Source organism: Leopardus geoffroyi, chromosome D1 (assembly GCF_018350155.1).
Source record: "Leopardus geoffroyi isolate Oge1 chromosome D1, O.geoffroyi_Oge1_pat1.0, whole genome shotgun sequence".
Taxonomy (NCBI): domain Eukaryota; kingdom Metazoa; phylum Chordata; class Mammalia; order Carnivora; family Felidae; genus Leopardus; species Leopardus geoffroyi.
Window position 1 is genome coordinate 89,129,796 of NC_059329.1, and position 27,565 is coordinate 89,157,360.

Sequence of the window (27,565 nt, forward strand, 5' to 3'; positions counted from 1 at the left end):
ATGACAGTATTGTGGTTTATGTTATTTCAAAGAGCCCTTATCTTTTAGAGACACATAATGAGCGATCTACCGATAAAAAGAAACGATGTCTGGTATTTGTTTCAAAATAATCAGGTGGTGAGGAAGGAAGTAGGAGGTGCAGATAGGTAGAATGGGCCATGAGTTGGTAATTGTTGAAACCGGGTGATGGGTATGTGGGAATTTATCATACTCCTTTTTTTTTTTTTAAAAGGGAGGTGTCTGTGGTCAAATAGTATTGGGGAAAACTGCGTACTATGGCCCCCTCTTGGAAACTTACAGTGCATCTTGGTGCCATATTTTATATTGCTGGAGAATAGGGACCATATGAGTGTGTTGAGAACCCATCCACAGAGCCTCGCATGGTGTCTGATGCTACCAAACACTTAAGAAATGGTTGATGCGTGAAAAAAAAAACCAAGGAAGGGTGCTTAGAGTAGGGACACCTGTTCACCTCTTTTAACCTAGTGTTTCCCAAATGTATTTGTTTATGAAAAGTCTGTGATTGAAGAGCACCTTTATATTAAAATCCTTTGAAATTAGTATTTGGGGACATGATCTCAGAGCAGGTTATAAATAATATTAAAACTGGGCTCCCAAGGTTCCAGTGAGTTGGTAAAGAATGCCACCGGTTTATAGTCCAGGACTACATGGGCCATTTCCCACCCATAAACTGTGTTCAAGTTCCCAGATGGCTGGTCTTGGAATCAAACCCATGCTGGCAGTCCATTCTCTTTCTTTTTGCCCCAAACCTTCTCCCGATGTCTTCAATTGGACTAACCCAGTATTCAAGTGGAAAACAAGAAGAAAAGTGAACAGGACACTTGGAAGGTGTAGGAATGCTCAATGAGTGAAGCCAGTCTCCTTTCTCGTGGTTGTGGCATCGTAGGCGAAGTAAGCCCAGGGGAAAAGTGAAGAAACAGATAAAAACCTGGACATCTCCTTGAGGAGGTCTAAATCAGGAGAAGGAATGCAGGAAAGGATTCAGCAGCAGAGCCAGGGATGGATTCACCTCCACTTTCACCCCCTTTCCATTGGACTCACAGATGGACTCCATTGCCCAGGGATGGCTAGAACCCATTCAATGAGACATGGATGAAACTGATGGTCCCATACCAGGCCTGGCTCATAACCACCCCACCACTACCACCAGCAGACAGTGCTCCTACATGCTCCTTTTCCTTCCACTGATTGAAAGGGAATGGCCCCAGCAGCGTTGAGAAGTGCAGAGCCTCCATTAACATGAATCTTCCATCGTCCCCAACATCTTACCTATCCAAAAACCCTCGTAAGTGTTAGATGACTCAAAAATAAACCTCTATGTATTTGAGCCGTTATATATATTGCTGAGTTAATTCATCACTAGCTAAAATTAGGCCACAAAATATGGAAAGAGAAAGCCATCTGAAAGGTAGAATGAAAAATGGGCTAGGGCAGTACCTATAAAGCCAAGAAAGGACAGAATTTAAAGGAAAGGTATAATCGTAACTACATCTGGTAGAACTTGAGACATGAGGAGGTTGGCTGGGGGATGATGAGCTTTTGAGGATAATTTTTCTCCTTGATGAAAGGAGAGAACCATATGATGAAAGATCCTTTTCTTCTTGCCTACCTCCTTTCTTCATCTTTGGACACCGTCAAATGAGGACTTAATGCCGGGATCTTCAGTAACTATTTTGTGACACGAGGCAAACCGCATTGAGAATGGAAGCTGGCATGTTAACAGTGGTACAGAAAGATGGACAGATTTTATGTCTATCACACTATCGTTGAGCCACCGAACGAACTCTGGAACTACTTTTTTCTGTACTTTTTGTTAATAAAAAAATAATAAAGGCTTTCTTTTTAAAAAAAATAACGGTAACTACAATTTTTTGGACGCTGCTCTATGTTAAGCTAAATAGATGCATTGTTACACTGTGTGCTTTAATTTTCACAATAATAATATACAGCATTAAATGAGTAACTTAAGCTCTAAGAGGTTGAGTAAATTGTCCAAGGTTACATAGCAAATATGATATTGCGTCCAAAGTAATAAGTTAAACAAGCCAGACAAATGCAAAGACCCTATTGCAAACTGGTGGATGGGGTTGGACCAGGAAAAGAAAAGGATTTAGTGGGTTTGGAGAGGGTACAATGGAGCTGGAGGGTGACTTTCTAACAAGACCATCTATCAAGATCACTCAGGTACCCTTATCTATAGAGCTTTTTGGGAATATACCTGGTCAATGTCACTCCTTTCTGAAGTCCTTTTTTATTTACTACTCCTCAGCCAGTTCATTACAAAAATGCATCGGAGGGTGACTAGACTTTCTTTAAAGTGGACTTACATGTTAGATTTTTACTGCTTACTTAGATTCTCCTCCACATATAGGCACATGGGAGAATTACCCTCTCTCAGCTCGCTTACAATTAGATGGGGTCATGTGACTAGTTTTAGCCAATGGGGTGTAAGCAGAAACGGCATGAATTATTTCTGAGCCAAAGCATTTAGTCACTGGTAAGAGATCCTTTACGGTTCTGTTTCCCTGATGCAGCCATTCTGTTAAAATGCAGGTGCCATAAAATCAAACCACACAGAATCACTGAGCTACCGCATGGAAGACAGCCGCTTTGAAGAATTTTCTGGACCTACAGTAGACTTAGCATGACAAGAAGTCACTTGGGCGATCGCCTTAATCCACTGAGATTTTAGTGATGTGGCCACGGCAGCATAACCTGGGATGTAATCTGACTAATGCAACTTAATATTCCATCCTTCTCAGAGATGGTAAATATTGATCACGAGTGTTACCATTGCCTCATCTATTCTATATATTCTTAAGCTATCACTGAACTCTTCCCCACTGAGCTGTAAGGCTTCTGAATCTTTCTCATCACAGTGACCTAAGAAGTCACTACTAGTTCACCAGAGCTGGAGAGTCAAGGAAAACCCACCCAAATCCTTCTGAAATCAGCACAAAATCCTGACTTCCTACTGTGGCCTGCAAGGCCACCTAAGAGCTAAAGCTGACCCTCCTTCACTTTCTCGCTCGCTCGCTCAGCTCCAGCCCCACTGGCCTTTTCTGTTCTTCAAACATACCAAGAATATTCTCATCTCAAACCTTTACATTTGCTCTGCCTTCTTTTTCGGAAGTGCTTCTCTAATGTTTTATACGGCTCAAATGTTACCTCTTCAGACAGACTTTCCCTTCTACCTTGTTAAATTTACCCTGCACCCTCCCCCAACGTCCTCAATAATAACAAAACAGTGGTCTCTGTCTCTGTCTCTGTCTCTCTCTCTCTCTTTTCTGCTGTATTCCCAGTAATTAGAGTAGTACTTGATGCAAATAAGTGATTGGCCAACCCTGATCTAGACCATAATCATTTTGGGGAGAGAGGGTGGGTCTAGTTCCCCTTTGGTTTTTCCTTGGTGCTGAATCCATGTAATACGTACTGGAGATGTCCATTAAATTCCTGGCTGATGGTTAGAAGACTTTCATTTCCCTTCCTATCATGGTGGGCTCATGTCCGTGCCCTTTTGTCCTCCCTCTACCACTCACACACTCTCCTTCCCCTTCCCTCACCACAACCTCCCCCAATTAAGTACAAGTTTCTTTCTCACCCACACAACGTCCTCTACAGTCACAGTCTACTGTGGCTGAGAAACAGTATCCAGCAATAAAACGGGTTTTGGCCTGGCCTCACATCCAAGTTCACTACCTATAACCTTTTCTGCAGGAGTTAACACCGAGACCCATCCAGACTTGGCTAGAGTGTTAGGCCTGTGCATTGGAGCCCAGAAGTTTTACCCGCTGGGTGTTTTGAAGAGAAGCAGCTGTTACCATTTGCCAGCTGAAAGGTTTTGCTTTTGAAATAGTCTATGAGGCATGTTCAGGCAGAAAGGAGCGTTCTGGAGAAGGCCTGGGAAGGCCTGCCACTCATTTGGAGTGCCACACAACTGTGGGCAAACCATCAGGGATGTCTGGTTTCAGTAACAGTGCAGGAGAAAGCATTGCATTCTTTGGGTATAATTGGATGCTAAGGGGGAGGGTTTGTAGGTGAGCTTAGGTAGTGACAAAGAACATGGAATGCAGAATCACAGCACCTGAGATTAGAGCCAGAAGTCCTGAGTAAGAATGAGTAGTCTCTACCCTCCACCTTAGCAACCTTCCCTCCACCACCCCTACTCTAACAACAGTTTCTAAAGGCATCTTCCATCTAAAAAGACATTTATTGGAATAAAACTCAGTGAAAACGAGTTCAAACTCCAATTGGCTTAGCATTGTTGCTAGATCCAGAATCAGAAAGGGGTCGAGATTTTCTGTCCCTGCATCTTGTAATGGCAAGAAAGATCTCCCTCAAGTAAAATAAAGAGGCTTGGGACAAGTCACCCAACCTTTCCAAGCCTCAGTTACCTCATCGGTAAAGGAGGAGTGAACTTTCTATAGGGTCGTTGCAGTAATTAAATAACATTGGCATACGTACTAAGTGCTGGTGGTAGTGACCATGGTGGTAATTGTGGTGATGATGGCGGGGGTTCTGGCGGTGGTGGTGATGGTGGCAGTGACAATGGCATTGGGGGCGGTGACAATGGCATCGGTGGCATTGGTGGCGATAGCAACAGCAGAGGAGTGATGAGAATGAGTTATGACAGAACGAAGAATGTTTAAATTGTGCTCAGCACACAGTAGTCACATAGTGAAGGAATAAAGGGACCAATTTTCAGGCAACCCAGGGACATTAGTCACCGTTTATACGCCAACTATCAATACGGCCAGCACGAGTCATACTTAGATGTTCATCAATGCCATTCCCTTCCAGCCTTCCAGTAGACGTTTAGCTACCAATTCGTATGAAACGGAAAGAAAATGAATAAAGATTTTAGTTACCCTATGAACTTAAAAGGAATACAATTGCATTTCTCTTAAATAATAATAGCGCAGACAGTAGAGACTCTCTTACTTCTCTCACTTCAGTCTCTCACTTCCCCCCAGCTAGCCTTCCGCATAAAGCCACACACCATTAATTCAAATTTCACCTTCAAAAATTCACATTTCTAAATTAACTACCATTGAACTGTGGGCTTTGACCTATCGGCATACTGCTTTAACTTTCAAAGGTCTGCATCACAGCTGCAACTGACATGGATGTATCCGGAATCAAGAGGCATCCGGTCCCCTTGGCATTTCTAGGGCGCGGTGGCCACATCGGCTATTTTATTTACCGTCCTTTGAAAGCCTTAGTAATGCTAAAAGCTCAGCACTGTAATCATACTTGGTTAGCTCGAGACTAATTAGTCATTCGATGCCATTTATTTGTCATGAAGATTGCTTTCCAAATTACCAGTTTATTTAGCCTTCACTAATAATTATTTCACAAGGGCTTTTTCACCACTGTTCATTTGCATGTGTAGAATTTACTCATTGAGAATGAACTAAAGATGGAATTTTTTTTTTTTTTTTAGTTGAAGTTGAACTGGAATGGTGTTTGATTTACTCTGCCAGATCGCTCCTTCTGTGGTAAGCAGCCCCATGTAGGAATTCAATGTTGTCCCTTTAAAAGCGTCTGGTGGCCTGCTGTGTTTATAATCCTCAAATCCCATGATTCAGTCCCACCTCCCCGCCTTGCTCCACACACTCCTGCTCACATTTGGTTTAGATTTGACTTTTTCTTTGCTTAGGAAGAACAAGATTTTTTACTAGTCAGAAGCCAGCAGGCCCCCAAATTCAGGAAAAATAAACATACGAATCCTAGTCTGCTAGAGTGAACCACGCTCAAATTCCACCAGGTCTGAAAACGGTCACCCAGATCGGACGCCACGGCTTGCGTTTGTCTAGAAAGCGTCAGCTTGTCCAAATGCTGCTATCTATTGGCTCCTGTAATTCCCAAAGTCACCCTGTAAAGTGTCTCGGGAGGAAAAAGAACAAGCCATTCTTTATTGGGAAAGGTATATATGTCAGAGACAGGGAATAGTCAGGAACTGAGAGTCTCGTAATGGCAGCGTATAAGACAGACATGACGCCTGTCCTCAGGTAGCTTAGCGGTTGGTGGATCGCTGAGCCCTACCAGGCGGCCAGCCCCCCAGTAAAGAGTCCTGACGCCTTCTTTCACTTACTATTCACAACAGACTGTGAGAAAGGTCTTATGACCCTCATGTGGTAGATGAAATAACCCAAACTCCCAGAGGTTAAGTGACCCAAGTAAACTCACCGGGCTGATAAGGAGGTGAGCCACTGCTCAGACCTGGGCTTCCTCGGTCCAAGGCTGCCAGTCGTGTCCTGGCCCCTGACCTAGTAGTGTAACCTCATGTTAAGTCAGATCAATTCAAGCTCTCTCTTCCAGTTTCCCACATCCCCTGGTTTCACTTAGAAAGGCAATTGGTGCAACACACAACAGATACTGAACATCTAAAATCAGTAACTTTAAGGACCTAAGCGTTATACAGTCTCAAAAAAGAGCATGGGAATGTCTTTGTGAGACCGTGGTAGGGCCAGTGTAGGGGGGAGGGGCGGGGGGCGGGGAGCGTGGGGTGGAAAGACGGTGAGAGGGTTAGCGCACACAGAGGTGATCCAGGAATTCCCAAAGGTTGGTCCTGACTCAGTGAATTGTCAGGTCAGTTTGAAATGACTCACTTGTGGCATGGGGCAGACAACCTCAGTCAGTCCCTCACTAAACTGTCGGGAAGCAGGCAGGCAAAATATTTCCTTCTGGAAGAATTTGCATGGCCCCCTAACCTTTGTGAGGCACCTTCCCACTCGGTGCTTCACCTGCCGATTGTTACAACTCGCCCATATGCAGCAGGGAACCAGGCTTCGTTGGAGATGGCCTCGTTGAGCAGTTTTTATATAACTTTTTCAAAGTAAAATCCTTTGTGGAAATGAAGCCTCCCACAGTCCTCTAAGGTTATCAAACTGATAAGCTTGGAACTTTTGCGCTTGGAATGGGGTCAGGGTGGGGGGAGGCACAGCCCCCGCTTAAGCCTTTGCTTCGATCTCTGTGTCTGTCTCTGAGGGTCTCCAGGAACTTGCAAGTTCTATGAAACGCGGTAAGACAATGTAAACACATCGTTGCAGTGAATACCATCCCATTTCACTCCCCTCTTGCAACAAGGCCCTGGAAGTAATGGGAGATCTGCGAGGTCACTCCTGGGCCAGTGCCCTTTCCAGGGAACTCACTAGGCCTGGCTTCTCAGGTGATTAAAGTCTGAAGATCTTCTTGGGAGGGGGGGGGAGCAGCCTGCCCCCATGTGTTTCAGGAAGGCGGTGCCTCTTGGGGACAGACAACTCTGCCACTACGGGCAGCATTTTTCAAAGCGCCTGCTTTTCCGATAGGGGTCAGAGGCACCGTTCTCTTTCCAGCTGGCACCCCCCCCGCCCTCCCCCGCCCCCCTCCCCCCTGAATCTTGAAACTGGCCACTGGTGGCTGGGGAGCAGGTCCCTGAGAATGCAGGAGGAGCAGCCTACACTCAAGCAGGCTCTCCCCAACTCGAACCCTTACACTGAACTGGAAAGCCTTTGTTATTGGCTGCGTGTTTGTCTCCCCCAAATTCATATTTTGGACTCTTAACCCCCAGTGTGATGGTATTTGGGGGTGGGGACTTTGGGAGGTAATTAGGTCAGGAGGGTGGAGCCCTTATGAAAGGGATTAGTGCCTTGATAAGAAGGACCCACCAGCAAGCTTGGTCCCTCCCCCACCCCATCTCAGTCTCCCTCTCTGTTTCTCTCTCCCTCTCCCTGCCTCTCTCCCTCCCTTCTCCTCCCTCCCTCTCCCTCTCCTTTCCTTCTTCTCTCTCCCTTCCTCTCTCTCTGTCTGTCTCTCTCCCTCCCTATCTGTCTGCCTCCTTCTCTGTCTCTGTCTCTCTCCCCCCTTTCATGTAAGGATAGAAGACAGCCCTCTGCAAACCCAGAAGACTGTTCTCAGCAGAACCCAGCCATGCTGGCGCCCTGATGTGGGACTTCCCAGCCTCCTGAACTGTGACAAATAAATCTCTGCTGCGTAAGTCATCCAGCCTGTGATGCTCAGTTCTGGCAGCCCAAGCTGACCAAGACGGTGGTGATAGCCACACAATTCTGTGAATGTGCTGAGGGCCACTGTATGGCTGCAATGGTAAATGTTAGGATATGTGTATTTTAGCACAATAATAACAACAACAATAACAGCAGCAAGAACAACAATAATAATGAAAGTTCTATGGCTCACTATTTCCTAGGGGTCAAGTTCAAACTTCCGGGCGTAGTCTATGACCTGAGCTGGAGGGGGGCGGGGGAGGTTGGGAAGGGGGGTCCTGTTTACCTCTCTGGCCTCCCTTCTTGCTGTCCTCCCTCGATATCTTCATCTAATCGAACATGCAAGCCGCTCTATGACATTGCCTGAACAAGTCATGTGCTTTCACTTTTCCCTGCTTAGTCACAATTTTGCTTTTAGTCATGATAGCAAACACATTTACGGAGCTTACTATATGCATATATATATATATACATATAGTGCTTAATATATGCAGGACTTTTGAGTCATTTACTGCTCACCAATTCTACGGAAAGGACACTGATATTAACCCCATGTTAGATGTGAGAAAAACCGAGGCCTAGAGGCTAATTTACTTGCTTAAGGTTGCACAACGCAATGTACGAGGCCAGGCGTCCTGGTTCCTAAATCCTTGCAATTAATCACTACAGAGTAATGCTGTTGCTGGATGTCTTGTGCCCCTGCCCTTTCTTCTGAAGAATCCCTCCTCCTCCTTCAAGACCTCAAATATCACCTCCCTTGTGAAGGCCCCCTGGTCTGGTGTTCCCCAGGAAAGGGTGCAGTGCTCTGTGGGCTCTCTCCTCTCAGATGGATAGCAAGATGGCTATCCATAGCGATCTTCTGCCGTGGATATTGTCACACATATTTCACAGCACATTTCTTATTGTGTGGTGACAGCCGGCTTGTGAGTCTGATTCCCCGCCAGAGTGTGAGGCCCCTGAAGATAGATAGGGCAGATCCTTTCCATCTTGATACTCTTGAGCGCTCGCTACATGCTTGATGAATAAGGAAAGCTGCATGCACTTTCTCTCAATTTTTCAATTTCTTTCAATAAGTAACAAAATCAAAAGGGAATTCCTTTGGCTCGGGAATGCTGGCCTGGCGAGAATTCAGTCCCACGGTCCCGGACAGCCATTACCATTTTCTATGTACCCCACCAGGCAAGAAGCCCATTCAGATACACTTTCAGTGGTCCACATGAACAATAAACACTGCTTTTGCTTTTCAAATGTCAAATCACTGGATGTTACAGGTAGATATGAGATTATAATGCAAAGTATGATTTTTCTTTGTTTTTAATTTTTTAAATGTTTTATTTATTTTTGACACAGAGAGAGATAGAGCATGAGTGGGGGAGGGGCAGAGAAAGAGAGGGAGACCCAGAATCCGAAGCAGGCTCCAGGCTCTGAGCTGTCAGCGCAGAGCCCGACGCGGGGCTCGAACCCACGAACTGTGAGATCATGACCTGAGCCGAAGTCGGACGCTCAACCGACTGAGCCACCCAGGCGCCCCTCAAAGTATGATTTTTCTAACTCGAAATCCCTCCGGGGACCATCTTCCTCCCCTTTCTGAGATGTATTGGGGAGGACAGATAGGGGCAAGTGGATTAATGTTTGCTTAGCTAGGAGTATAAATAGGAGCAAGAGAGAGTGGGTGGGTATTTGGTGGATGAGAGGGTGGATAAAATGGCAAATGGAGATGTGGATGACGGACACTGGATAGATACACCGAAGAACAAATGTGGCTGGCTGGCTGGCTGGCTGGCTGGCTGGCTGGCGAGGAGGACAGTATACAGACGGATGGATGTAGGGTTATGAAGAGGTGTGGAAAAGTGTATGGGAAGGTGGAGGAGAAGTTGTATGGGAGGGTCGTTGGAAGAATAAGTGGGAGATGGATGGCTAGAAGAAAGGATGTGCCGTTGGACAAGTGGATGGAAGGGGGTGGGAAAGATGCAACAGCCCTGTAGGATGTGAGCAAAGATGGGTAGAAGATGAATGGGCAGGTGGAACGATGTTTGGGAGGATGAATGAATACAGGTGACTGGATGGATGAATGAGTGGATGGGTCCAGGTGCCAGCCTGGGACTGGAAGATGACACATGGGTTGGAGGAGGGAAAGAGCAGCCCCCTGGCTGGCCATCCGTAGCTTCCTCTGAGCCGCCCTGGTAAGAAGCAAAACTCCACTTCGCTTCTCTTTCAGGGGAACAAGAGTGCGCTCGTCCTCTTCCCCTGGGAAGAATCACAAGCTCCCCACCCCTCCTTGCCACCGTGACCGGGGGAGCACCACTACCCAGTGCCGGACCTCGCCCCCATCCCATCTCCCGTCCCAGAATATCCAGCCGCCGGCGAAATCCGAGAGATCACTCTCCAGCCCCATTCACAGAGAAACCTAGCGGAGAGGAGGGGTCGGAGGCTCAACCCAACCGGGCTAAGGTTTCAGGACGGGCCATCCCCTGGCCCGTCCAGAGGCCGCCCTTCCAGCGGGCCGGGAGAGGAAACCGGTGCGTCCCGGGGCTCACGGGCACCCCCGGGGCCCCCGCGGCGCCCGTTAAGGCCGCCCGCGTTTACGGTCTCTGCGCGGCTCGGGGCGCGGGGCGGGGGCGGAAGGGCCAGCGCAGGGGAGGGCTGCTGCGTCTTTAAACCTCTGCGGGCTGCTTAGTCACAGCCCCCTCGCTTGGGTGTGTCCTGCCCTCGCTCCCTCCCTCCCTCTTAGGTCACTCTTTCAGCCCTTGAATAAAAACTGCACCCAACTTCCCAGGCGCCCTCATTGCCCAGCCGGACCCCAGCCCCCGATAGGCTCGGGCCGCCCAGCTCGCCCCGTGCTCCGCCGGCCCCCGCCCAGCGCACCGGACCCCACCCCCGGCGCCCCGCGCTCGTCCCGTCGGTTCGCTCTCACCATGGACAAGTTTTGGTGGCGCCTAGCCTGGGGACTGTGCCTCTCGCAGTTGAGCCTGGCGCAGATCGGTGAGTGCCTCGGGGGCAGCGGGAGGGAGTGGCCCGGGCGGCCGGGACGGACCCTGCAGCCACCTGGCTGAGTGGGCCCCCGGGGACGGGAGGCCAGCGGGCGGCCAGCGGCGCGGACTTGGTGAAGGAGAGCGGGGCGAGGATTTGCGCTAAGCTCTCGGAGTGTGGGTTGGTGCGAAGCACCGTTTGGTTGAAAGGAAAAGAGAAAGAGCGAAGAAAGTTGGCCGGGCCGGCTGCCGGCGCGCAGTTTTGGGTGAGGTCGCGGGTGCCGGAGCACAAGGCAGAAAGTAACTGTACTCCAGGGTGCGCGCCGCCGGTGTCTGGACCAACGGGCTCCTGTGCCCAAGGGCGCTGGAAGCCTGGCTGGGCTGTCCCCGGGCAGGGCAGGGCTAGGCGGGGCAGGGGCCGGGGCTACTGACCAGGTGGCCACAGAGGTGTTGGTGTGAGAGCTGGTGGCAATGAGCCTTCCAGAAAGGGGTGCCGGCGCCCTGCGGCTCCCCACCCCGCCTGGGTTCCAAAGCTCTTACAGTTGGCTCCAGTCACTGACTAGCGCTTGTGGGAACTTGAACCAGCTCTGTGAGGTTCTGGGTTTCCACGAGGTGCCAGCCTGGGGCAGGGAGTGTGAGGTGGAAAAGCAATGACTGAACCAGCTACTCAAACCTCCTGCTCCTGCCAATCAGTTAGGGGAAATCCAGACAGTAAGGTGGCTCATATTCCCAGCCTGGCAGCCTCAGAGCAGGGAGGGGGGTGGGGGGGGAGGTGGGGGGAAGCCTGGGCATCAGGGTCGTGTTAGGGACCCTGGACCTGGGGCTGCTGATACCCCCATCCAAACAGGGGCTGTATCTTTCAGTGGCTGTGGAGTGGGTGTCGGCATGTGAGGTAGTCTGGTGAGACCGAACTCCAAGCGTTCCTTCCCTTTGTCTGTATATGTACAGATAATTACATGGCTGATTTGCTTATTGCTAGCAAAATTAATTCTTCTTTTAAGAAGTGCCAGCTGGGTCATTAAGACAGCTCAGCCTATGGTTAATTCTGCTCGGCAAGTATTTATTAAACCCAGTTCTGGGGGGTACCAAGAAAGTAAAGATACAGTCTTACCTGGATCCTGCAGACTGGGAATAAGTGGGGATCAAAGATCCAGATTCCTGAAACACAAAGAATAATAATGATAATAATCATAATAATAGAAGAAATGACAGCACCAGCCAGCATTTTACTGCACGCTTTCACTGTGCCGGGCACTGTGCTCAGTGTTTACAAGTGTTGCCTAATTTTGCCCTCACGGTGGCCCAGCGAGAAGCGTCCTGTTACTAGCCCGGCTTCAGGAGGGAAACAAACCGAGACTCAGAGAGGTTAAGTAACTTGCCAGTTCTCACACAGCCAGAAGGATTGGTGCGCATGTGAACCCAGGTCCATTAGTCTGTGTTTAGTGGGAGTACGTTAGACTGTATGTATGGCACGGGCATACTTGGAAAGAGTCTGGGGATGGAGAGTTGAGGTGGACCCGAGGCCATCGGAGACTTCCAAGGCGACCTGAGCTCCAACAAGTCACTGAAAGGCAAAAACACTTGGGACGCCAGAGAAGAGAAAATCTGGAGTGCAGGAAGAGCCCTGGCCTTCTCTGAGACCTCCAGGGAACTTTATTTGTACATTACCTTCTGGTGATGTCTTCTGCTTTGTTTCTGAGGATTCTGACTCTTGACTCCTTCCAACCTGCCTCCCTGATTCTTCTTAAGGGTCGCATCCCCAAATGTTTGACACCATCCTGACCCAGAGACCAGAGGGTTCACTCCTGCCCCACGTTTTCATGCTCCTTTTGGGAAGCGTCATTTGGAGGAAGCACAAAAAAGTGCCAGTGGCAGTAACTGCCTGGGCCTTGGCTTTCATGTGCTTGTAACGTTGTTTGGAAGGAACTGAGACTTGGAAGGGAGATGCGACTTCACAGCAGCTTGGCTGGGCAGGCAGAGAGGGGAAGGCGGCAGAGGAGGGGGAGGAGAGGCAGTGCTTTTGCCCCAGGATCCCAGTTGGGGGTGGGGGACCTCCAGAAGACAATGAGGAAACTTTGGAAAGGAGCAAGGCTTTGGGGAGGAAGAAAGGGTCCATCCTTCATATCCGGAAGCAAAAAGTAGAGAAATGGCCAGATGAACTTAAGCAACACTGGACAAGAAATTAAGTTGGAGGACACTGAATTAGGTGTCATATGCAGGAAGTAGAAAGTGGCCCTGGGTAGAGGACAAGTGGGATGAGCCCTCCCACGTCTCGTGTCTCTTTTCCCCTGTGGGCCAGAGGTCACTGCTGGGGAGTTGCGCCCCTGGTGTTGAGAAAGAGGGGTACATCAGAGAGCTCTTGGGGGTGACAAATGCCCTTCTGCTCCCTGGGAGTATTAGAGACCCCTCTTCCTGGGAGTTAGGGCTTTGGCTGTGTTTTCCCAGGTGGAGAAGCAAGAAATCCATCACTACTGAGGTTAGCATCAATTAATTCAGTTATTCCCCAGCTACACATTGGACATCTCATTTCCTGCCCAGGCGCCGTGCCAAGTAGGTGTGTGTGAGGCTGGCGGCCAGTAAGAAATGGTTCCATTTTCTTCCAAATTGCCCCACGCAGAAGCAGCATGGGCAGCATGGAATTCTTAAGTTATGACAGATCCCCATCCATTCATTCAACAAGTATTTCTTGACTCATTGTCATAGACTCACCAATGGGGACTCCAAGGACCATTTAGAAAAAACCCTTCTTTTTCCCATGGAGGAAGCAGACCCTGAATAGGAGGGAGGAGTGACTTTCTCTCTCGCAGCAGACTTAGGGCTGGACATCTTCCATCCACGGGGCTCTGAAATACCCCCATCACCAAGGACTCCACCTCTGTCGCCGGGGTGAGCCTAACACTGGTTTCACACCCTAAATGCTACCTTCCACATTCACTACAATTTTTTATTTTCCTCTATAATATACACGGTTTAAGCTTAAGATAAAGAATAATGGTATATATTTCTCACCACAAAACAAAAGTGCTTCTCGAGGAAGAGGCTCTGTACTGTCCTAGGGCCTCTAGAGCCTCCTTGGAGGATGGCTAAATCCCTCAGAGGTAAGAGCATCCCTGTTGTAAAAGCCTGATGCTCCTATTGCAAAGTAGGGTTCTAAGTCCCAGGAAATGCATTTACTGAGCACTGGCTTTGTGCTAGGCATTCCGCCAGGGGGGTTGAATAGATTATTCTATGGAAGCCTCATGACGTGCTAAATAGGTTTAGTTAACCCCATTTTCTAGATCAAGAAACTGAGACTCAGGGAGGTGTTATGACTTGCCCAAGGACACACAGCTAGTAAATGGTGGAGCTGGGATTTCCCATTGTCTAACACCCCCCCCCCCCATCCCCCGTGTTGGACTCCAATGCTAACGCCCCTTTGATTCACTGCTTTGGAAATTGCATGCGTATGTCGTTCCCACATCCTCCCCATCCCTTGTGACCAGCTAACGTGAAGCCTGGTGTGAATGGCTTTCTCGCTCCGCCTGGCAGGCTGTGGACTCCCGGCTGCTCTACCCTGCCCTACCCTGGACTGTCTCTCCCTAGGCTTGGCCACAGCTGTCAAGAGATGCCAACCTAGTTATTTGTTACTAAAATAAGTCAATTCCCTTATCAGCGTCCAGCTGCCCTTCTAGACATGCTCTCATTTGCAGGCTTGGAAAAAAGGGAGAGGCTGTTCCTTGTCTAAGAGACAAGTTAGGGCAATGTCCTCTGCCTGAAAATGAAGAAAGAGGGCCTGCCTGCGGAAGCCCTCACCCCAACTCTGCCAGCATTTTGGATGCGTTGACCCAGAAAGCCCCTCCTCACATGCTCACTGGAAACCTTCAGTGTTTGTTTAGCAGACTGTACGTGCCCCAGAGAAGGAAAGTCTTGAGGACCCGGGTGGCAGGCTGACATGGGTTTCTACAAAAGTCAAGGATCTTGAACTGAAAGGCAGAGTGGAGCAGTCTCCCAGGTGGGATTTGAGATCAGTCTGCCGTGTCCAGGCTGATGGTTCCAAGCTGGGGTTCCCTGACAGAGTGGAGGTGGGCTGGTGCTGTATCTCCCCATCACTAGGTCCTGGCTGGGGCTGGGCTGGGGCTGGGGCTGGGCTGGGGCTGGGGCTGGGGCTGGGGCTGGGGCTGAGGCTGGGCTGGGTCTGGGGCTAGGGCTGGGGCTGGGCTGGGTGGGCTGGGGTTGGGGCTGTGCTGAGGCTGAGGGCTGGGCTGGGGCTGAGGCTGGGCTGGGGCTGGGGCTGGGGCTGGGGCTGGGGCTACGGCTGGGTCTGGGCTGTGCTGGGGCTGAGTCTGGGTCTGGGCTGGGTCTGGGCTGGGGTTGGGGCTGTGCTGAGGCTGAGGGCTGGGCTGGGGCTGAAGCTGGATTGGGCCTGGGGCTCAGCTAGGGCTGAGCTGTGTTTCCCCAGCACCTCTGTTTCAGCCAACTCCACCCAGAGTCTAAAAAGGAAGTGACTCTTGTGAAAGAAGAGATGAAGCAGGTGGCAGATGCTGACAGACAAAGCCTGTTTCTCAAAGGGGATCTTTTTTGCTTCAGAAAGAAATTCTGGGGGATTGCACAGTGAGAAGCAGATGAGTCAATTTCCTTTGTGTCCCTGCTTGAATGGGAAGCACACTAGTGTTCTTTAGAATCATAAGGGTAGACTAGTGCCTCCTACCTTAAATTCAAACCCCACTTTTCACACGCTGAGCAAGTTGAGATATTTTCTTTAAAAAATGTGCTCCCCCAGGGGCACCTGGGTGGCTCATTCGACTAAGCGTCTGACTTCGGCTCAGGTCACGATCTCGCAGTTTGTGGGTTCAAGCCCTGCATCGGGCTCTGTGCTGACACCTCGGAGCCTGGAGCCTGCTTCGGATTCTGTGTCTCCCTCTCTCTCTGCCCCTCCCCTGCTCATGCTCTGACTCTGTCTTTCAATAATAAATAAACGTAAAATAATTTTTTTAAGTGTACTCCCCAAAAGCTGGCCATCAAGGGTTTGGGAAGCCAGACCAATCCGGCAGAGTTAGGAAGGGGTGTTTCCTAGTCTGTGGTTGTGGAATCTGGCTTGGCGTGGATAAAGTGATGGCGCATGCCAAATTTTCTAGGACAGTCAGAATTTCCAATGTGCAAATGTTCTACCAGTTAACGCATGGTATATATTTTGACGAAGTGTCTATATACTTTTCTACCAATAAATGTATAGCTTCATGTGATTAGAAGTCAAAAACTTCACAAGCATCTTACATAAATGAATTCACATCCTTACAACTTCTTAATCGAGTGCCTGATTACATTGATGTCTGTTTCCGAAAATGTGTGCTTTGGAGAGAAATATTTAATATTCCTCTGCTCTCCACTTCTTGATCTCTCCAATATGTGAAGTCCCAAGACGAGCTATGTATTTGACCCTTGCTTGCTAGATGTGGGCATGCATCCATTGTGGGTGTGCTTCTAAGTATGTATGTGTCGGAGCCCATGTGTCTACACGTAATGTGAATATTGCTGGTCAGTCCTTAAGAATTTATCAGGTGTCTTCTGTGGGCCCCACACTGTGCTGGGTACTACAGAGGAATTACGTGTCTGAGGTTAGCACTTACAGCCAAGAACCTTGGGGTGCTACAGAAAAAGCATGTAGCACTGATCGATAGCCGGGCCATTTTAGACTGTGAGGCTAACAGCATTTCTGAGCTGAGACAGAAATGCTGAGCTGAGCAAAGGAAACTGGAGGAATCCATGGAGGAGAGGAAGTGGCAATAGGGACAAGATAGGATTTGAATACGTGAAAAAAACAGAATGAAAAAGGTGTGTGTATTTCTGTTACCCTGCTGTTAATTTACCCGCTCTCTAATATGTTAGTCAACTAGACAGTGTATTCAACAAACATTTACCCCGTGCCTCCTCGGTGCATCAGGTAGTTTGGGCACTGGGGGGCCCATTGTCAGAAGGCCACAGTTCCTCACCCCTGACTAGCTAGCTCACGGTGTATGTAGTATTATATGGTTTCCTAGCTAATGGGCGACCATGTATCTCTGGCTTCCACATACTGGATTCTGGTAGTGCACCTGCCCTCCCGGAGTTGTGGCAACCAAAAATGCCTCCAGGCTTTGCCAGATCGGTGGTGGTGGTGGGTAAAGCCACCCCACATCGAGAATCTGGTATCATAAGATGGCGGCCATTCCAGTAACCTCACCTCTGACTAATGTGGTATCCGGTCCTCATAGGGCCCCAGTTAATTAGCCTTAAAACCCCACCGTAAAACCATGCAGGGAGGCCTTTTTATCTTTTGGGGCCACACTTCTAAAAAAGGGGAAAGCCCAAAACCATCATATCTTCTATTATCCGTCCCCTTCAGCACTGTGGGAGCCCTCTGACATCAGGGATTGTATAACATTCTTTTTCTTTCTTTCTTTCTTTCTTTCTTTCTTTCTTTCTTTCTTTCTTTCTTTCTTTCTTTCTTTCTTTCTTTCTTTCTTTCTTTCTTTCTTTCTTTCTTTCTTTCTTTCTTTCTTTCTCTTTCTTTCTTTCTTTCTTTCTTTCTTTCTTTCTTTCTTTCTTTTTTTTTGGTGGTCCCAGATCCGAGGGTTGGTCCTAGCTACTGGTAACTGTTGAACTGAAATGAATATCCACATATAGAAATAACTTTGTCTTGTGTACAGAAGCATGCTGGACAACATGCATAGGATGCAAATACATCTGTGTGTTTATGTTCACAGTGGAGATGGCTGTTTTGCTCAGGGCAGGGCGGAGAAGGGCACTTGGCCGGTCAGCTGCCCACCACGGGGTTCTTATTTGGTCTGCCCCAAACAGGGAGATCACCCGTCTGTTTGTGGTTTTGGTGGCTGCTTGCTGTGGCTGGGTACGTCTGTCTGAGGACAGGGTTACTAGCTTCTTGGGCCAAGAAGGGAGTGGGAGCCAGGCAGATGATGACTCCAACCCCTAAATTTAAGCCTCAAAATAAAACACTCCCCAGCAGCGGCCCACTTGGAGGTCCGGTTATTTTGGAGATGCTGCTCCGAGGTTGGATTCCTTGAGCACCCTCCTGACCCCCCTGCTTCTGGAAGGTGAAGGTGGTGGCAGCTGGGAGAGAAGCTGAAGAGCTTCACAGAAGATTCTTGCCTTCTCTGTGGGTCTCCTGCAGCCCCTGAAGGGGCAAGCCTTCTGATGGGGAAGCCCGATGTCTGATGGGAAAGCCACACTGGAAATAGCAAACCGTGCCTCCTCGCCATAGAGCTCGCCAAGTCTGGAGTTGCCCACACCTGGGACAGGTCCTGCCTACCCAGGGATCGTCTGCCCAGTGAGACTCAGACACGGGGGAGGCAAGCGAGGAACGAGGGGAGGGTGTCGTGGGAGAAAAGAACATCCCGAAGCCAGACCTTCCCGAGTGCTGTGCACTGGCTGCCTGGGTGTGTCCACCCAAGGCAAGTGGCCCTCCTAAGTGCAAGTGTGGGCAGACAGGTCCTAGGTGGGTGGGGAGGGCTGAGTCACCGAGGAGGTGATTTGCAAAACTCAGGCCCCAAAACTCTTCCTCGAATCTGCAGCTTTTGAGAGTATAGGTTAACTGCAAAACTCCAGCCGGGAGAGACTATTCCCATTTGCTCTGGTGTCATTGCCAGGGTCCTTTGGAGGTGCCTCTAAGTTCGTCTTTCTTCCCCACAACCTTTCTTGACAGTTAGAGAGAGCTCTTGTACCTTCTGCACGGGTTTCTTTGCAGTGCGTTGTATAGTTCTGAGATAACGATCACCACAGTTAGTAACAATAGTAAATACGAACTGAGCGCTAGCCATGTGCCCACACTGGGACCTTCTGTTTCCTATATACTCACCTCGTTTAATCCATACGCCAACCTTATGAAGTGGTGCTGGTATTATCCCTCTTTTAAGCCATAGGGAATTTGAGTAACGTGTCCAAGGCTACAGAGCTGGTAAGTGATGGAGCTCAGATTCGAACGTAGGGGGTCTGGCTACTGGGCCCAAGCTCTCAGTCGCTGCATTACTGCGCTTCTCTTAGTACATGAAAATGTCAGGGCCCCCAGAAACCCGGATGGCGATAACTGGTAGTACTCTGGTTGTTTTCATAAATTCCATTCGGGAGTCAGGTGTGGGTTGGGCCACAGCGTCCACACAGCTAGCTTTGCCCTCCCCTTTGTATACATGATATCGGAAGAAGGGGCTGCAATTGCAAATACGAAGGAGAAAGAAGTGGCCGTGGAAAGTTCTCCCCATTCGTACTCTGAGGGACTCGTTCATTCCAATTCCTGCATAGAAGTTCTTCTCTCCTCTATATGGTGGGGACTTAGGGAGGGGATAGGATTGACAGGGATGGTGGGTTGAGTTATTTGTTCATTATCACTTCATTACGTGTCCCCTGGATGAAAGGCAAAGGTTGCTTCTTGGTGCTTCTCCACCGTCTAGGACTTTGGCTCCCGAAGGGACAAAGCTGGTAAAGGAGTCAGTCGAATAACAGGAACGTGTTTGCCCTCAGTGCAAGGGTCCTGGGCCCGGGGCCTTCTCTCTACCAGCTAGCATTGATGAGGGAGGGAGGCAGCTCAGAGAGGAATCAGGAATCAGGCTGCACTCACCCTGGCATAAGGAAAGAAACAAGAACTAGAAGTAGATGCAGCCCTCCCTCCCAGCCCTAGCCTACACCTAAAAATGGCCTGGCTTCTGTGTGTCCCAGCAGGTGACCCTTGCATGGGGAGGTGGGGGAGAGGGGCAGGGTTTCCTCTGGGTGCTTCACCTGAGAAACAAGCCACCCAAAGAAAGCTGGAGGCAAAGCCCCCTGGGGACATCCGACGCGGTCTGTAAGAAGGGACCTGTGCGTTCGGCCTGAGCTCGGAGGTTCATCAGATTCCTTACTTGTTTGAATGTCACTTGAGCAGGTCTGCAATGCCTTCCATGACACCAGTCGTGGATCTGGGCAGCATCTTTTTCCACCTCCTCTCTCAGAGAGCACCTGCCGAGCCATCGGGGTGATGACAGTAAAGCGTCTTCCCCAGTGTTCATCATTGTGCAACTTGAGATGCCCGGGAGAAACCAACACTTCCATGTGACCAGTACCTGGTCTCCTGCCTCCGATCTAGAAGGTGGTTTCTGCCCAGGCCCCTGCCCCCAGTCTTCACACACTCCAAAAGTAATAAACGAGGAACTGCCATCTGCCAGTCACAAATGCTGGCATTGCTGAGCGTGAGGTTCGAGAAGCAGAGTCCAGAAGAGCTGCACACTATCTTACAGCCTGCAGGGGACCGGTGGATGTCACTGAGTCAGGCCCACAGCCACCGGCTTGCCGCACGGTCACGTTTTCCTGCAAAAGGAAGGCACGGGTTCGGGTACCTACAAGAGTGCCGTTCGCACAGAGGTAGACCAGACTTGAAGAGGGAATCGGCACTGCCATAGAAGTCTTTTGTCCAGAAGTTCATCTTTGAGTGGATCTTCTGTCGAGGACAAGTTGTCTTCCTAGCGTCAGCCTTGGAGGTCAGGTACATCCCTCCAGACTTCCCAGAGTGACTTTTACTCTTCTCTGTTGTCTTGTTCCTCCATGATAATTCACAAAAACCCCACAAGCGTTATCTCCATCTGAAAGACAGAAGTGTGAGGGATGCCTCTGAGCTGTGTATGGCCATCTGTTGTCTTTCACTGCTGAGCATATAAGCTCGTTACGGAAAAGCTCATGCTTTATGTACATTATATACATTTTTGTATTGCTGTTGTCCCCAGCTGTCGGTTCTGCAATTAATGTAGATGCTCAATAAATGTTCAATGGCTGGGGCACCTGGGTGGCTCAGTCGGTTGAGCGTCCGACTTTGGCTCAGGTCGTGATCTCGTGGTTCATTACTTTGAGCCTCGCATCGAGCTCTCTGCTGTCAGCTTGGAGCCCACTTTGGATCCTCTGCCCGTCGCCAACTCTGTACCTCCCCTGCTCACGCTTTCTCTCTCTCTCTCTCAAAAAAATATATATATATTGGATGACTGACTGAACGAATGAAATTTCTAGATTTGGCAAAGTAATCTTTCTCATTTACCTTCAGTGATTTGTATAGGTTGCGACTAATTCTTTTTCATCCTTTTTTTTTTTTTTCTTTCTGGTCTATAGAAAACTTTTCGTTTGACTTTTTCTAGTGTCCCTTGTAGTGATCCTCAAACCTCCTTGAAATTGTTTTTCTCTGCATTCTCCCTCATTTGAGTGTATCTTTCTTGAAGTCCAATATGTCAGGCAAGGCAGGGGAGGTTCCCAGCTCATTAGGTTTTGTACAGTAGGACAGGGATCTTGACTTCCTATACATCTGTCTGCTGCTATGCTCCAGCCCTCCCTTCCAAATCTGGTCTCAAGTATGAAAAACCCCAAGCCTCAAAATCGTGTTCTCGGTGACACTTAGGGAAAAGATGTTGGCTTTTGGCCACTCTGTTAAAAGAAAAAAGAGGGAGTTGTTTCTTTCAGTGGTTGAAAAGCCTTCCATTCCAAAGACCACTTGGGCCAGACCAGAGGTTTACTGTGGTGCAATGGAAATGGAGTTTGGCTTTGGAGGAGTCCCATGTAGAAGGAGTAAGAGCTGTGAAAAGAGACAGACCTCAGGTGGATTCCCCCCTTTGCCACTTTAGGGTGGCGTGAGCTCAGGCAGTGCACGTGTTAAGTGTCTAGAACAATGTTTAGCATGTGGTTTCTAGAGCTAAGTGTCTGGTGCATAGAGGTGCCTCGAAAATAAAAATGGCTATTATATTATTATGTTCCAGTTTGCTGAACAAATCATTTCACCCCTGTTTACCTTTAATTTTCCATGCCTAAAATGAGAGGGCTGGATTCGAGTTGATCTATAAAGTCCTTTGCAGGCCTCATGATCTATAAATCCACCTCTCCGTGGGCCATGAACACCTAAGCCTCATAAAACTTAATGGAAAGAATAACACGACTATAATGCAGTGCCAAAAAAAAAAATTAAAAGAAGTGATGCCTGGTTTGTATTAAATGTCAGAAGTGAATTATTAATCCATGCCAGCAACAAGTCTATTCATCCAGTGACACTCTGAACCTCAGGGGGCAAGCGTGACTCTCAGGAACAAGGTGCCTTGTTCAGAGGATTCCACTGGTTCCTCTCAGTCACTTGGGAATGGGCACGTGAAGAAGCTTGGGCCAGAGAAGTTAGGAACATGTCTTAGTCACACAGCTAAAGATACAGGAAGCCAGTCCTGGGATTACCTGCAGGATCTGAATGCAATACCCTTTACCTTAAACTGTAGTTAAAAAACAAAACAAAACAAAACAAAACAAAACAAAACAAACCATTGTGTCAAGTGACCAGAAAATCTCACTCATGAAGAAGAGGAAAGATTATGTCCTTCACTCTCTAAGTTCCATGAGTAACTTGGATTTCTCAGCCTTCCTCAAGGGAATGCTATAACGTGTTGGTGCAAAACAAACCATAATGTTCAGCCAAAGCAATGCGTAGAGGGTGAGCTATAGTAGCCTATGGAAAATAACTAGGGTGGCAATGGGGGTCTTAAAAAAAAGAGCAAACAAACATAATACACACACACACACACACACACACACACATATATATCTCCACACAAACATACACATACATACACACACAAGGCACGGGGCAAGGCAGACTTTTGAGATGGCAAGTTGCTGCTTCTACTGATAACTTTCCAGATTCCTGCTAAGATATTTATTTCTTTTTCATAAAGCCAGAGAAACCCTTTTTGCTTAGGAAAAGAAAAGGAAGGAAGGAAGGAAGGAAGGAAGGAAGGAAGGAAGGAAGGAGAAAAGAGGGAGGGGGGAAGGGAGGAAGGAAGGAAGCAGTGAAGAAAAGGAAAAAAGGAAGTCATAAAGATGGCACTACTTAGGAGTTTGCCAAAGTGGGTGAGACTAAATGCCCTGTCAGGGTTCTGACCTTCTGTCAGTCACTTAAAGTCCTTACTGAGATCACATCCATCCTGGGTGTGCCCATTTCACATCCATCTGGAATCCGCCCGCCAGAAGCTGAAATAAAATGCCAGATGGGTTCCGATCTCTTGTCATACGCAGTGCCCTCAATTATTGCTTGGTCATCTGTGGCCAAGATGCCATAGCCAATCCCATAGACACAATTCTAGGAGAAGTGACAACCGCACGCAGCCAGTGGAGGTTTGGCGTTTCTCCCTCTTAGTCACAGGACTGTGGGCACCACTTGCCTTACGGTTTGCCTGTGTCCCCAGTTGTAAAATGGTGATAAACTCGCTAAATCAATCCACTAAAACATGTGGTGTCATTGGCGCCATGAAAAGAAGTGAGGGGGGTGGAAGATCTAGTTTCTGTCCTCACAGAGCTTATTACAGTTTTGAGGGAGAAAAGCCAAACAGATGAAAGAACTCTACAAGACGATGTATCTTCAAGCGCTAGAAGATGACTCTCTGTGAGTGGTGAATGTGTAGGCTTCATGGAAGAAGTGGGATTTGATGATGAAGTGGATGAGTGTGTGAAAGCAAATGGACAGAGAGAGAGGAGGGAATAGGCAACCCACTGCAGTGCAAAGCTTGAGCTGAAAGTTTCAAGTGGGGGCAAATACATCTGGCTTGACGGGGTCAGGAGAGGGCTCAGCCTGCCAGAATAAGAGAGGCCAAGCTGAGGAACACCGAGGGATGACGCTGGACAGCTTCCAGGTGATCAAGTGTCAGTGGCACCATCTGCAAGATCCAATTCTGCCCCCCGGGGAAGTTCTCACGACGCCCTCTTCAGAGGCCGCTAGACAGAGTTCAGAAGTGGGGCAGTCCCAGCGCTACTTGGGATAAAACTTCAGCAGCTTTGGCTGTGTTGGAGAGTGGCAAGTGAAGAGAATCCTAAGCAAGCCCTACAGTACCAACAGCAAATAGATTTCAGCTCACATACCATTTCCCATTGGTTATTAGAGGCTACCTGGAGGGCTGTGCTCAAGAGCTAAAGCTTGACTCAGCCTCAGATGGTGCTGTGATCCATTAGTGATGTCTGCCACAGGGTACTGTGATCCATTAGTGATGTCTGCCACAGGCACGTTATGGAAGGCTCAGCCCCTGTCTCACAGGGATAACATTACAGTAGAGCAGCAGGCTTTTCTAGTTTTCCATTCTGATGGTTGCATATAACTGGGACTTTACCCACTCAAGTCTAGTCAGCAAGTCTTTCTGTAAACTCCACCTCCTTCCAGAAGAGTATAAATGCAGTCTCTTACCCAGAAGAGTTGAGTGATTTGCGCCTTCTCTCAAGATTCATTTGCACTGCTTTCCCGTCACCCCAAGTGAAGTTAGATGCTGAGAGCCAGGAATCTCCTCTGTTTGAACCAGAGCCAGACTCCTTGGCAAAAGGCCCCTTCTCCACATCAGCTTCTCCATCTGCAAACTGAGAAGACAAAAATGGTGCCTCACCCATGGGGGTGATAGGAGGAATAACTAGCTAATGTGAGTAAAGGCTTTGAAGATCAAAGGGTTGTAGGCACACGTTAATTACAACTTTTATCAGCCCTGGAGCCTCTGCATTCTCAGCTGCCACTTGGGGCTCTTCTGTGCCTCTTCTGTGCCTCCCAAATGCAAACAGCAACAGCATTCCACAGACTGGCCCCTCTGGGTCCTGCTTGTAAGATCCAAGTCAAGAAGGCTGGATTCTGAACTCCGGGCAGGCAAGCCCACCCTGGGCCACTCAAGTTTCCCACTACTCATGGCCAAGGGAGAAAGCAAGCTTACTGCCTGGGCAGGTACCATGAGATAGAACCAAGGTATAAACAAAAGGCTCCACCAAGAGTCACCTAGAAATAGCCCCCGGGTGAGATTAGGACACTCTGCTCTAATTCCCACCATGTCAAAGCCTAATTGTGTGACCTTGGGCTACTGGCTTTATCTGTCTAATGCTTCACTACACTGTGTGAACCACTGGGGGATAATAATCCCTCTGCCTCCCCTGGCCCTCTCCACCTTTGCCTGCTGGTGTGAAAGTGTTTTGTGCTGGTAGGCAGGAGCACGTGATATAGAACTACAAGGTCCTATTATTACCGGAGGTAACTTTCGCCTCTATCTCTGTCTCCCGTTGCTGGTTGACCCCAATCATTGAAATTGTATTCTTTGGAATGTTCACCAATCTCTTCAGAGCTGCTGTCCCCTCCTGGGCAGGGCTTATCTAGGAGGACGTGGTATGTGCTCAGGCTTCTCGGTTGCGCCATTTTCTGAGGCCTGCAGAGGCAGTCAAACTGGCAGGAGACGGGGCGGTGTCCTGTTAAGGTGAATCACAATGCTCCTGCTAGGATCACTTGGTAAAAGTACCAGAGGCAGGGGTAGGAGGGTTTTCAGATGCTTTGCTAGGGCTTAGAAAGTGCCAGCTGGCCTGGGCCCCCATAGCAGCAACAAAATACGGATCCAAAGAGGGAGACGAGGAGAAAGGGAGAAAGGACCCTACATTATCCTGCGCTAGTGACAAAAAGCCAAGGATGATGGCGTGTCAAAATGGGAAAGGATGCTGGACATTATGTGGCCCACTCATTTATTGGACAGATGAGGGAGAGACGTCACAAAGATTCTGCAAGTGACTTGCCCAAGGTCATGTAACTAGTTAGAATCAAATCCCTGGCCTTCTGATTCTCAGTCTAGTACCCTTTCCATTTCGTACTTTGAGATGATAGAGGAAAGGCACTAGACAAGAGGACGCTGGCTAACCAGGGCAAGCAGACTAGCAGGACACAGGAAGCGGAAAGGGTATTGGGTTTTTTAACACAATGGAACATAGTGTAGGTGTTTAGACTCCACCGGAGCCTTTATTGTTCTTGGACCTGGTTTCCTGTGCCATACCTTGTATACCCATATTTGGTGTTGATCTTAATCCTTTTTGACTTAATGAGCACTTGGAAACCAGAAAGCCCAGTGCAACCTGGCCTGGCTTTTGCCCAGCCTCTCTGAGCAATTCTGTGAGCTGAGTCAATAATCAGTGGTTTTCAAACGATTCATTTGTTCCCTCGACACATGTTTATTGAACCATACTATGTGCCAAGCGCTCTACCAGGCACTGGGGATACAGTTTTAAACAAGGGAGACACGGTTTCTACTCTCACGGAACTTACAGTCTGTTTCAGAAGACGGAGAGCAAACAAGTGGGTTTTCCCGCATTGAATGGCAGTTGTGGCGAATGCTGTGCTAGAGAAGCACGGGGTCGCTGAGAGCGTGTTACAGGGAGGCCTCCTCTGATCTGGAACATCAAGGGAGATCTCTGAAGCCCAGTAGTATGAATAGCAGTAACTATGCTCACAGGATGTCCCCAGTTCCTTGGAGGCCCTGTTTGTTGAGCTTCTCAACCCCAACCGTGCTCAGGACCAAGAAGCAGCCTGGCGGCTGGGTCCAAAACCCCTTCAGCCACCCCAGCCAAGGAAGCCCCTCCTCTGGCTGTCTCACACTTGGCTCACCGAGTAAGAGAGCAAGGAAAGGAAGTTCTACTCCTCAAAATTCTGAAAGCGACTGGTTTATCATGTCTGTCCTGAAATAGACAGTGGTAAAAAGAGAACCATGGCACTCTCCAAGCTGAGTGAGACTTCAATGATGATGATGATGATGATGATTATCTTAATGAATGAGACCTTTAGAAGTATGTGTTGGGGGAGCAAAGTAACCCAAACTCTGGGAACCAAAAAATGTCGTATGATGCCGGAGTTATTTTAAGCCACGGGAAAAAAATTCATAATTTACTTAGGAATCTTGAATGTTAAGCCTTGGTTTAGGGTCAGACCTCATTGATACTATTGCAAGTTTCTCGGGGGGGGGGAGTTGTTTGTTTGTTTTTGTTTTGTTCTGCTTTGTTTTTGAGTACCTTGTTGATCGGAGCTGGGGCCCGGGGTCTGGTTCGTGTGAGCACAGGAGGTCGTTTGCAGGATGGCTCCCAGCAGCCACACGGGTGCCTCTGTTGGGTCCAGGCAGCGGGAACAGGCAAGAACCCTGGGCGCAGATGTCCAACATCTGGCTGAAAGGCCCCGAACTCCTTTATCTCCTTTGTTGCTGGGAACTACTTGGAGATGATGTGTCCCCCGTGTAACTGCTGTCTGTCACACGTGTCTTGGTATACCCGTATCGGTGCGAGCCAGCCGAATATCTCTGTAACAGAACAATGAAACAGAAACCCTCGTAAAATGTTATCTTGCACCACAGAAATATGGAGGCCGGATGATTTTAGGAGCTCGGTGATGTTATCAAAGACCCAGTTTTCTTCCAACTTCCCACTCTGCCATGCCCATTGTCTGCCTGCAAGTTAGCCCTCTTCATAGTCTGAAACGGACTGCCAAAGTTCCAAGCATCCTGTGAGAAAAATAACAGTACCTAGCAGCAGCAGGAGGAATGCCTATTCACGAATGTCTCTCCCCCAAAGTTGGAGGAATGGCTTTTCCAGAAGTCCTCACTTCCCTTTCCTTTTCATTGGAAGAATGGGATCACATTCCATGGAATGCTGAGACAGAACCAGGCACTGGCCAGGAGAACTCTGACCACCCTGCTTCGCTTAGACCAGTCATGATTCGCCCACTGGAGCTGGGAGTTGGGGCCTCACACCCCCTGAAGCACGAGTTTGGGATTTTGAACAAAACCAAGATTCGATTAGGAGAAC

General features: G+C 48.8%; 1 protein-coding gene and 2 long non-coding RNA genes across 33 annotated transcripts in view; 2 read left to right on the plus strand and 1 right to left on the minus strand.

Moving 5' to 3' along the window:
• The first annotated feature begins 4,638 nt into the window (after positions 1 to 4,638).
• Positions 4,639 to 8,000, plus strand: LOC123601590. Its single transcript, XR_006714180.1, has 2 exons — positions 4,639 to 5,519; positions 7,884 to 8,000. It is a non-coding gene; the product is annotated as an uncharacterized LOC123601590 (long non-coding RNA).
• Positions 8,001 to 10,297: 2,297 nt separating this feature from the next.
• Positions 10,298 to 27,565, plus strand: part of CD44 (CD44 molecule (Indian blood group)) — a 91,964-nt gene continuing 74,696 nt past the window's right edge. For all 31 annotated transcript variants that reach the window (XM_045484938.1, XM_045484939.1, XM_045484944.1 and 28 more), the window contains exon 1: positions 10,298 to 10,988. In XM_045484938.1, coding sequence (XP_045340894.1) covers positions 10,922 to 10,988 — 67 coding nt within the window. In that variant the 5' untranslated portion in view covers positions 10,298 to 10,921. The remainder of the gene's footprint in view (positions 10,989 to 27,565) is intronic.
• Positions 12,015 to 12,752, minus strand: LOC123601589. The gene is made up of 2 exons (XR_006714179.1): positions 12,644 to 12,752; positions 12,015 to 12,133 (listed from the first exon to the last, which is right to left on the minus strand). It is a non-coding gene; the product is annotated as an uncharacterized LOC123601589 (long non-coding RNA).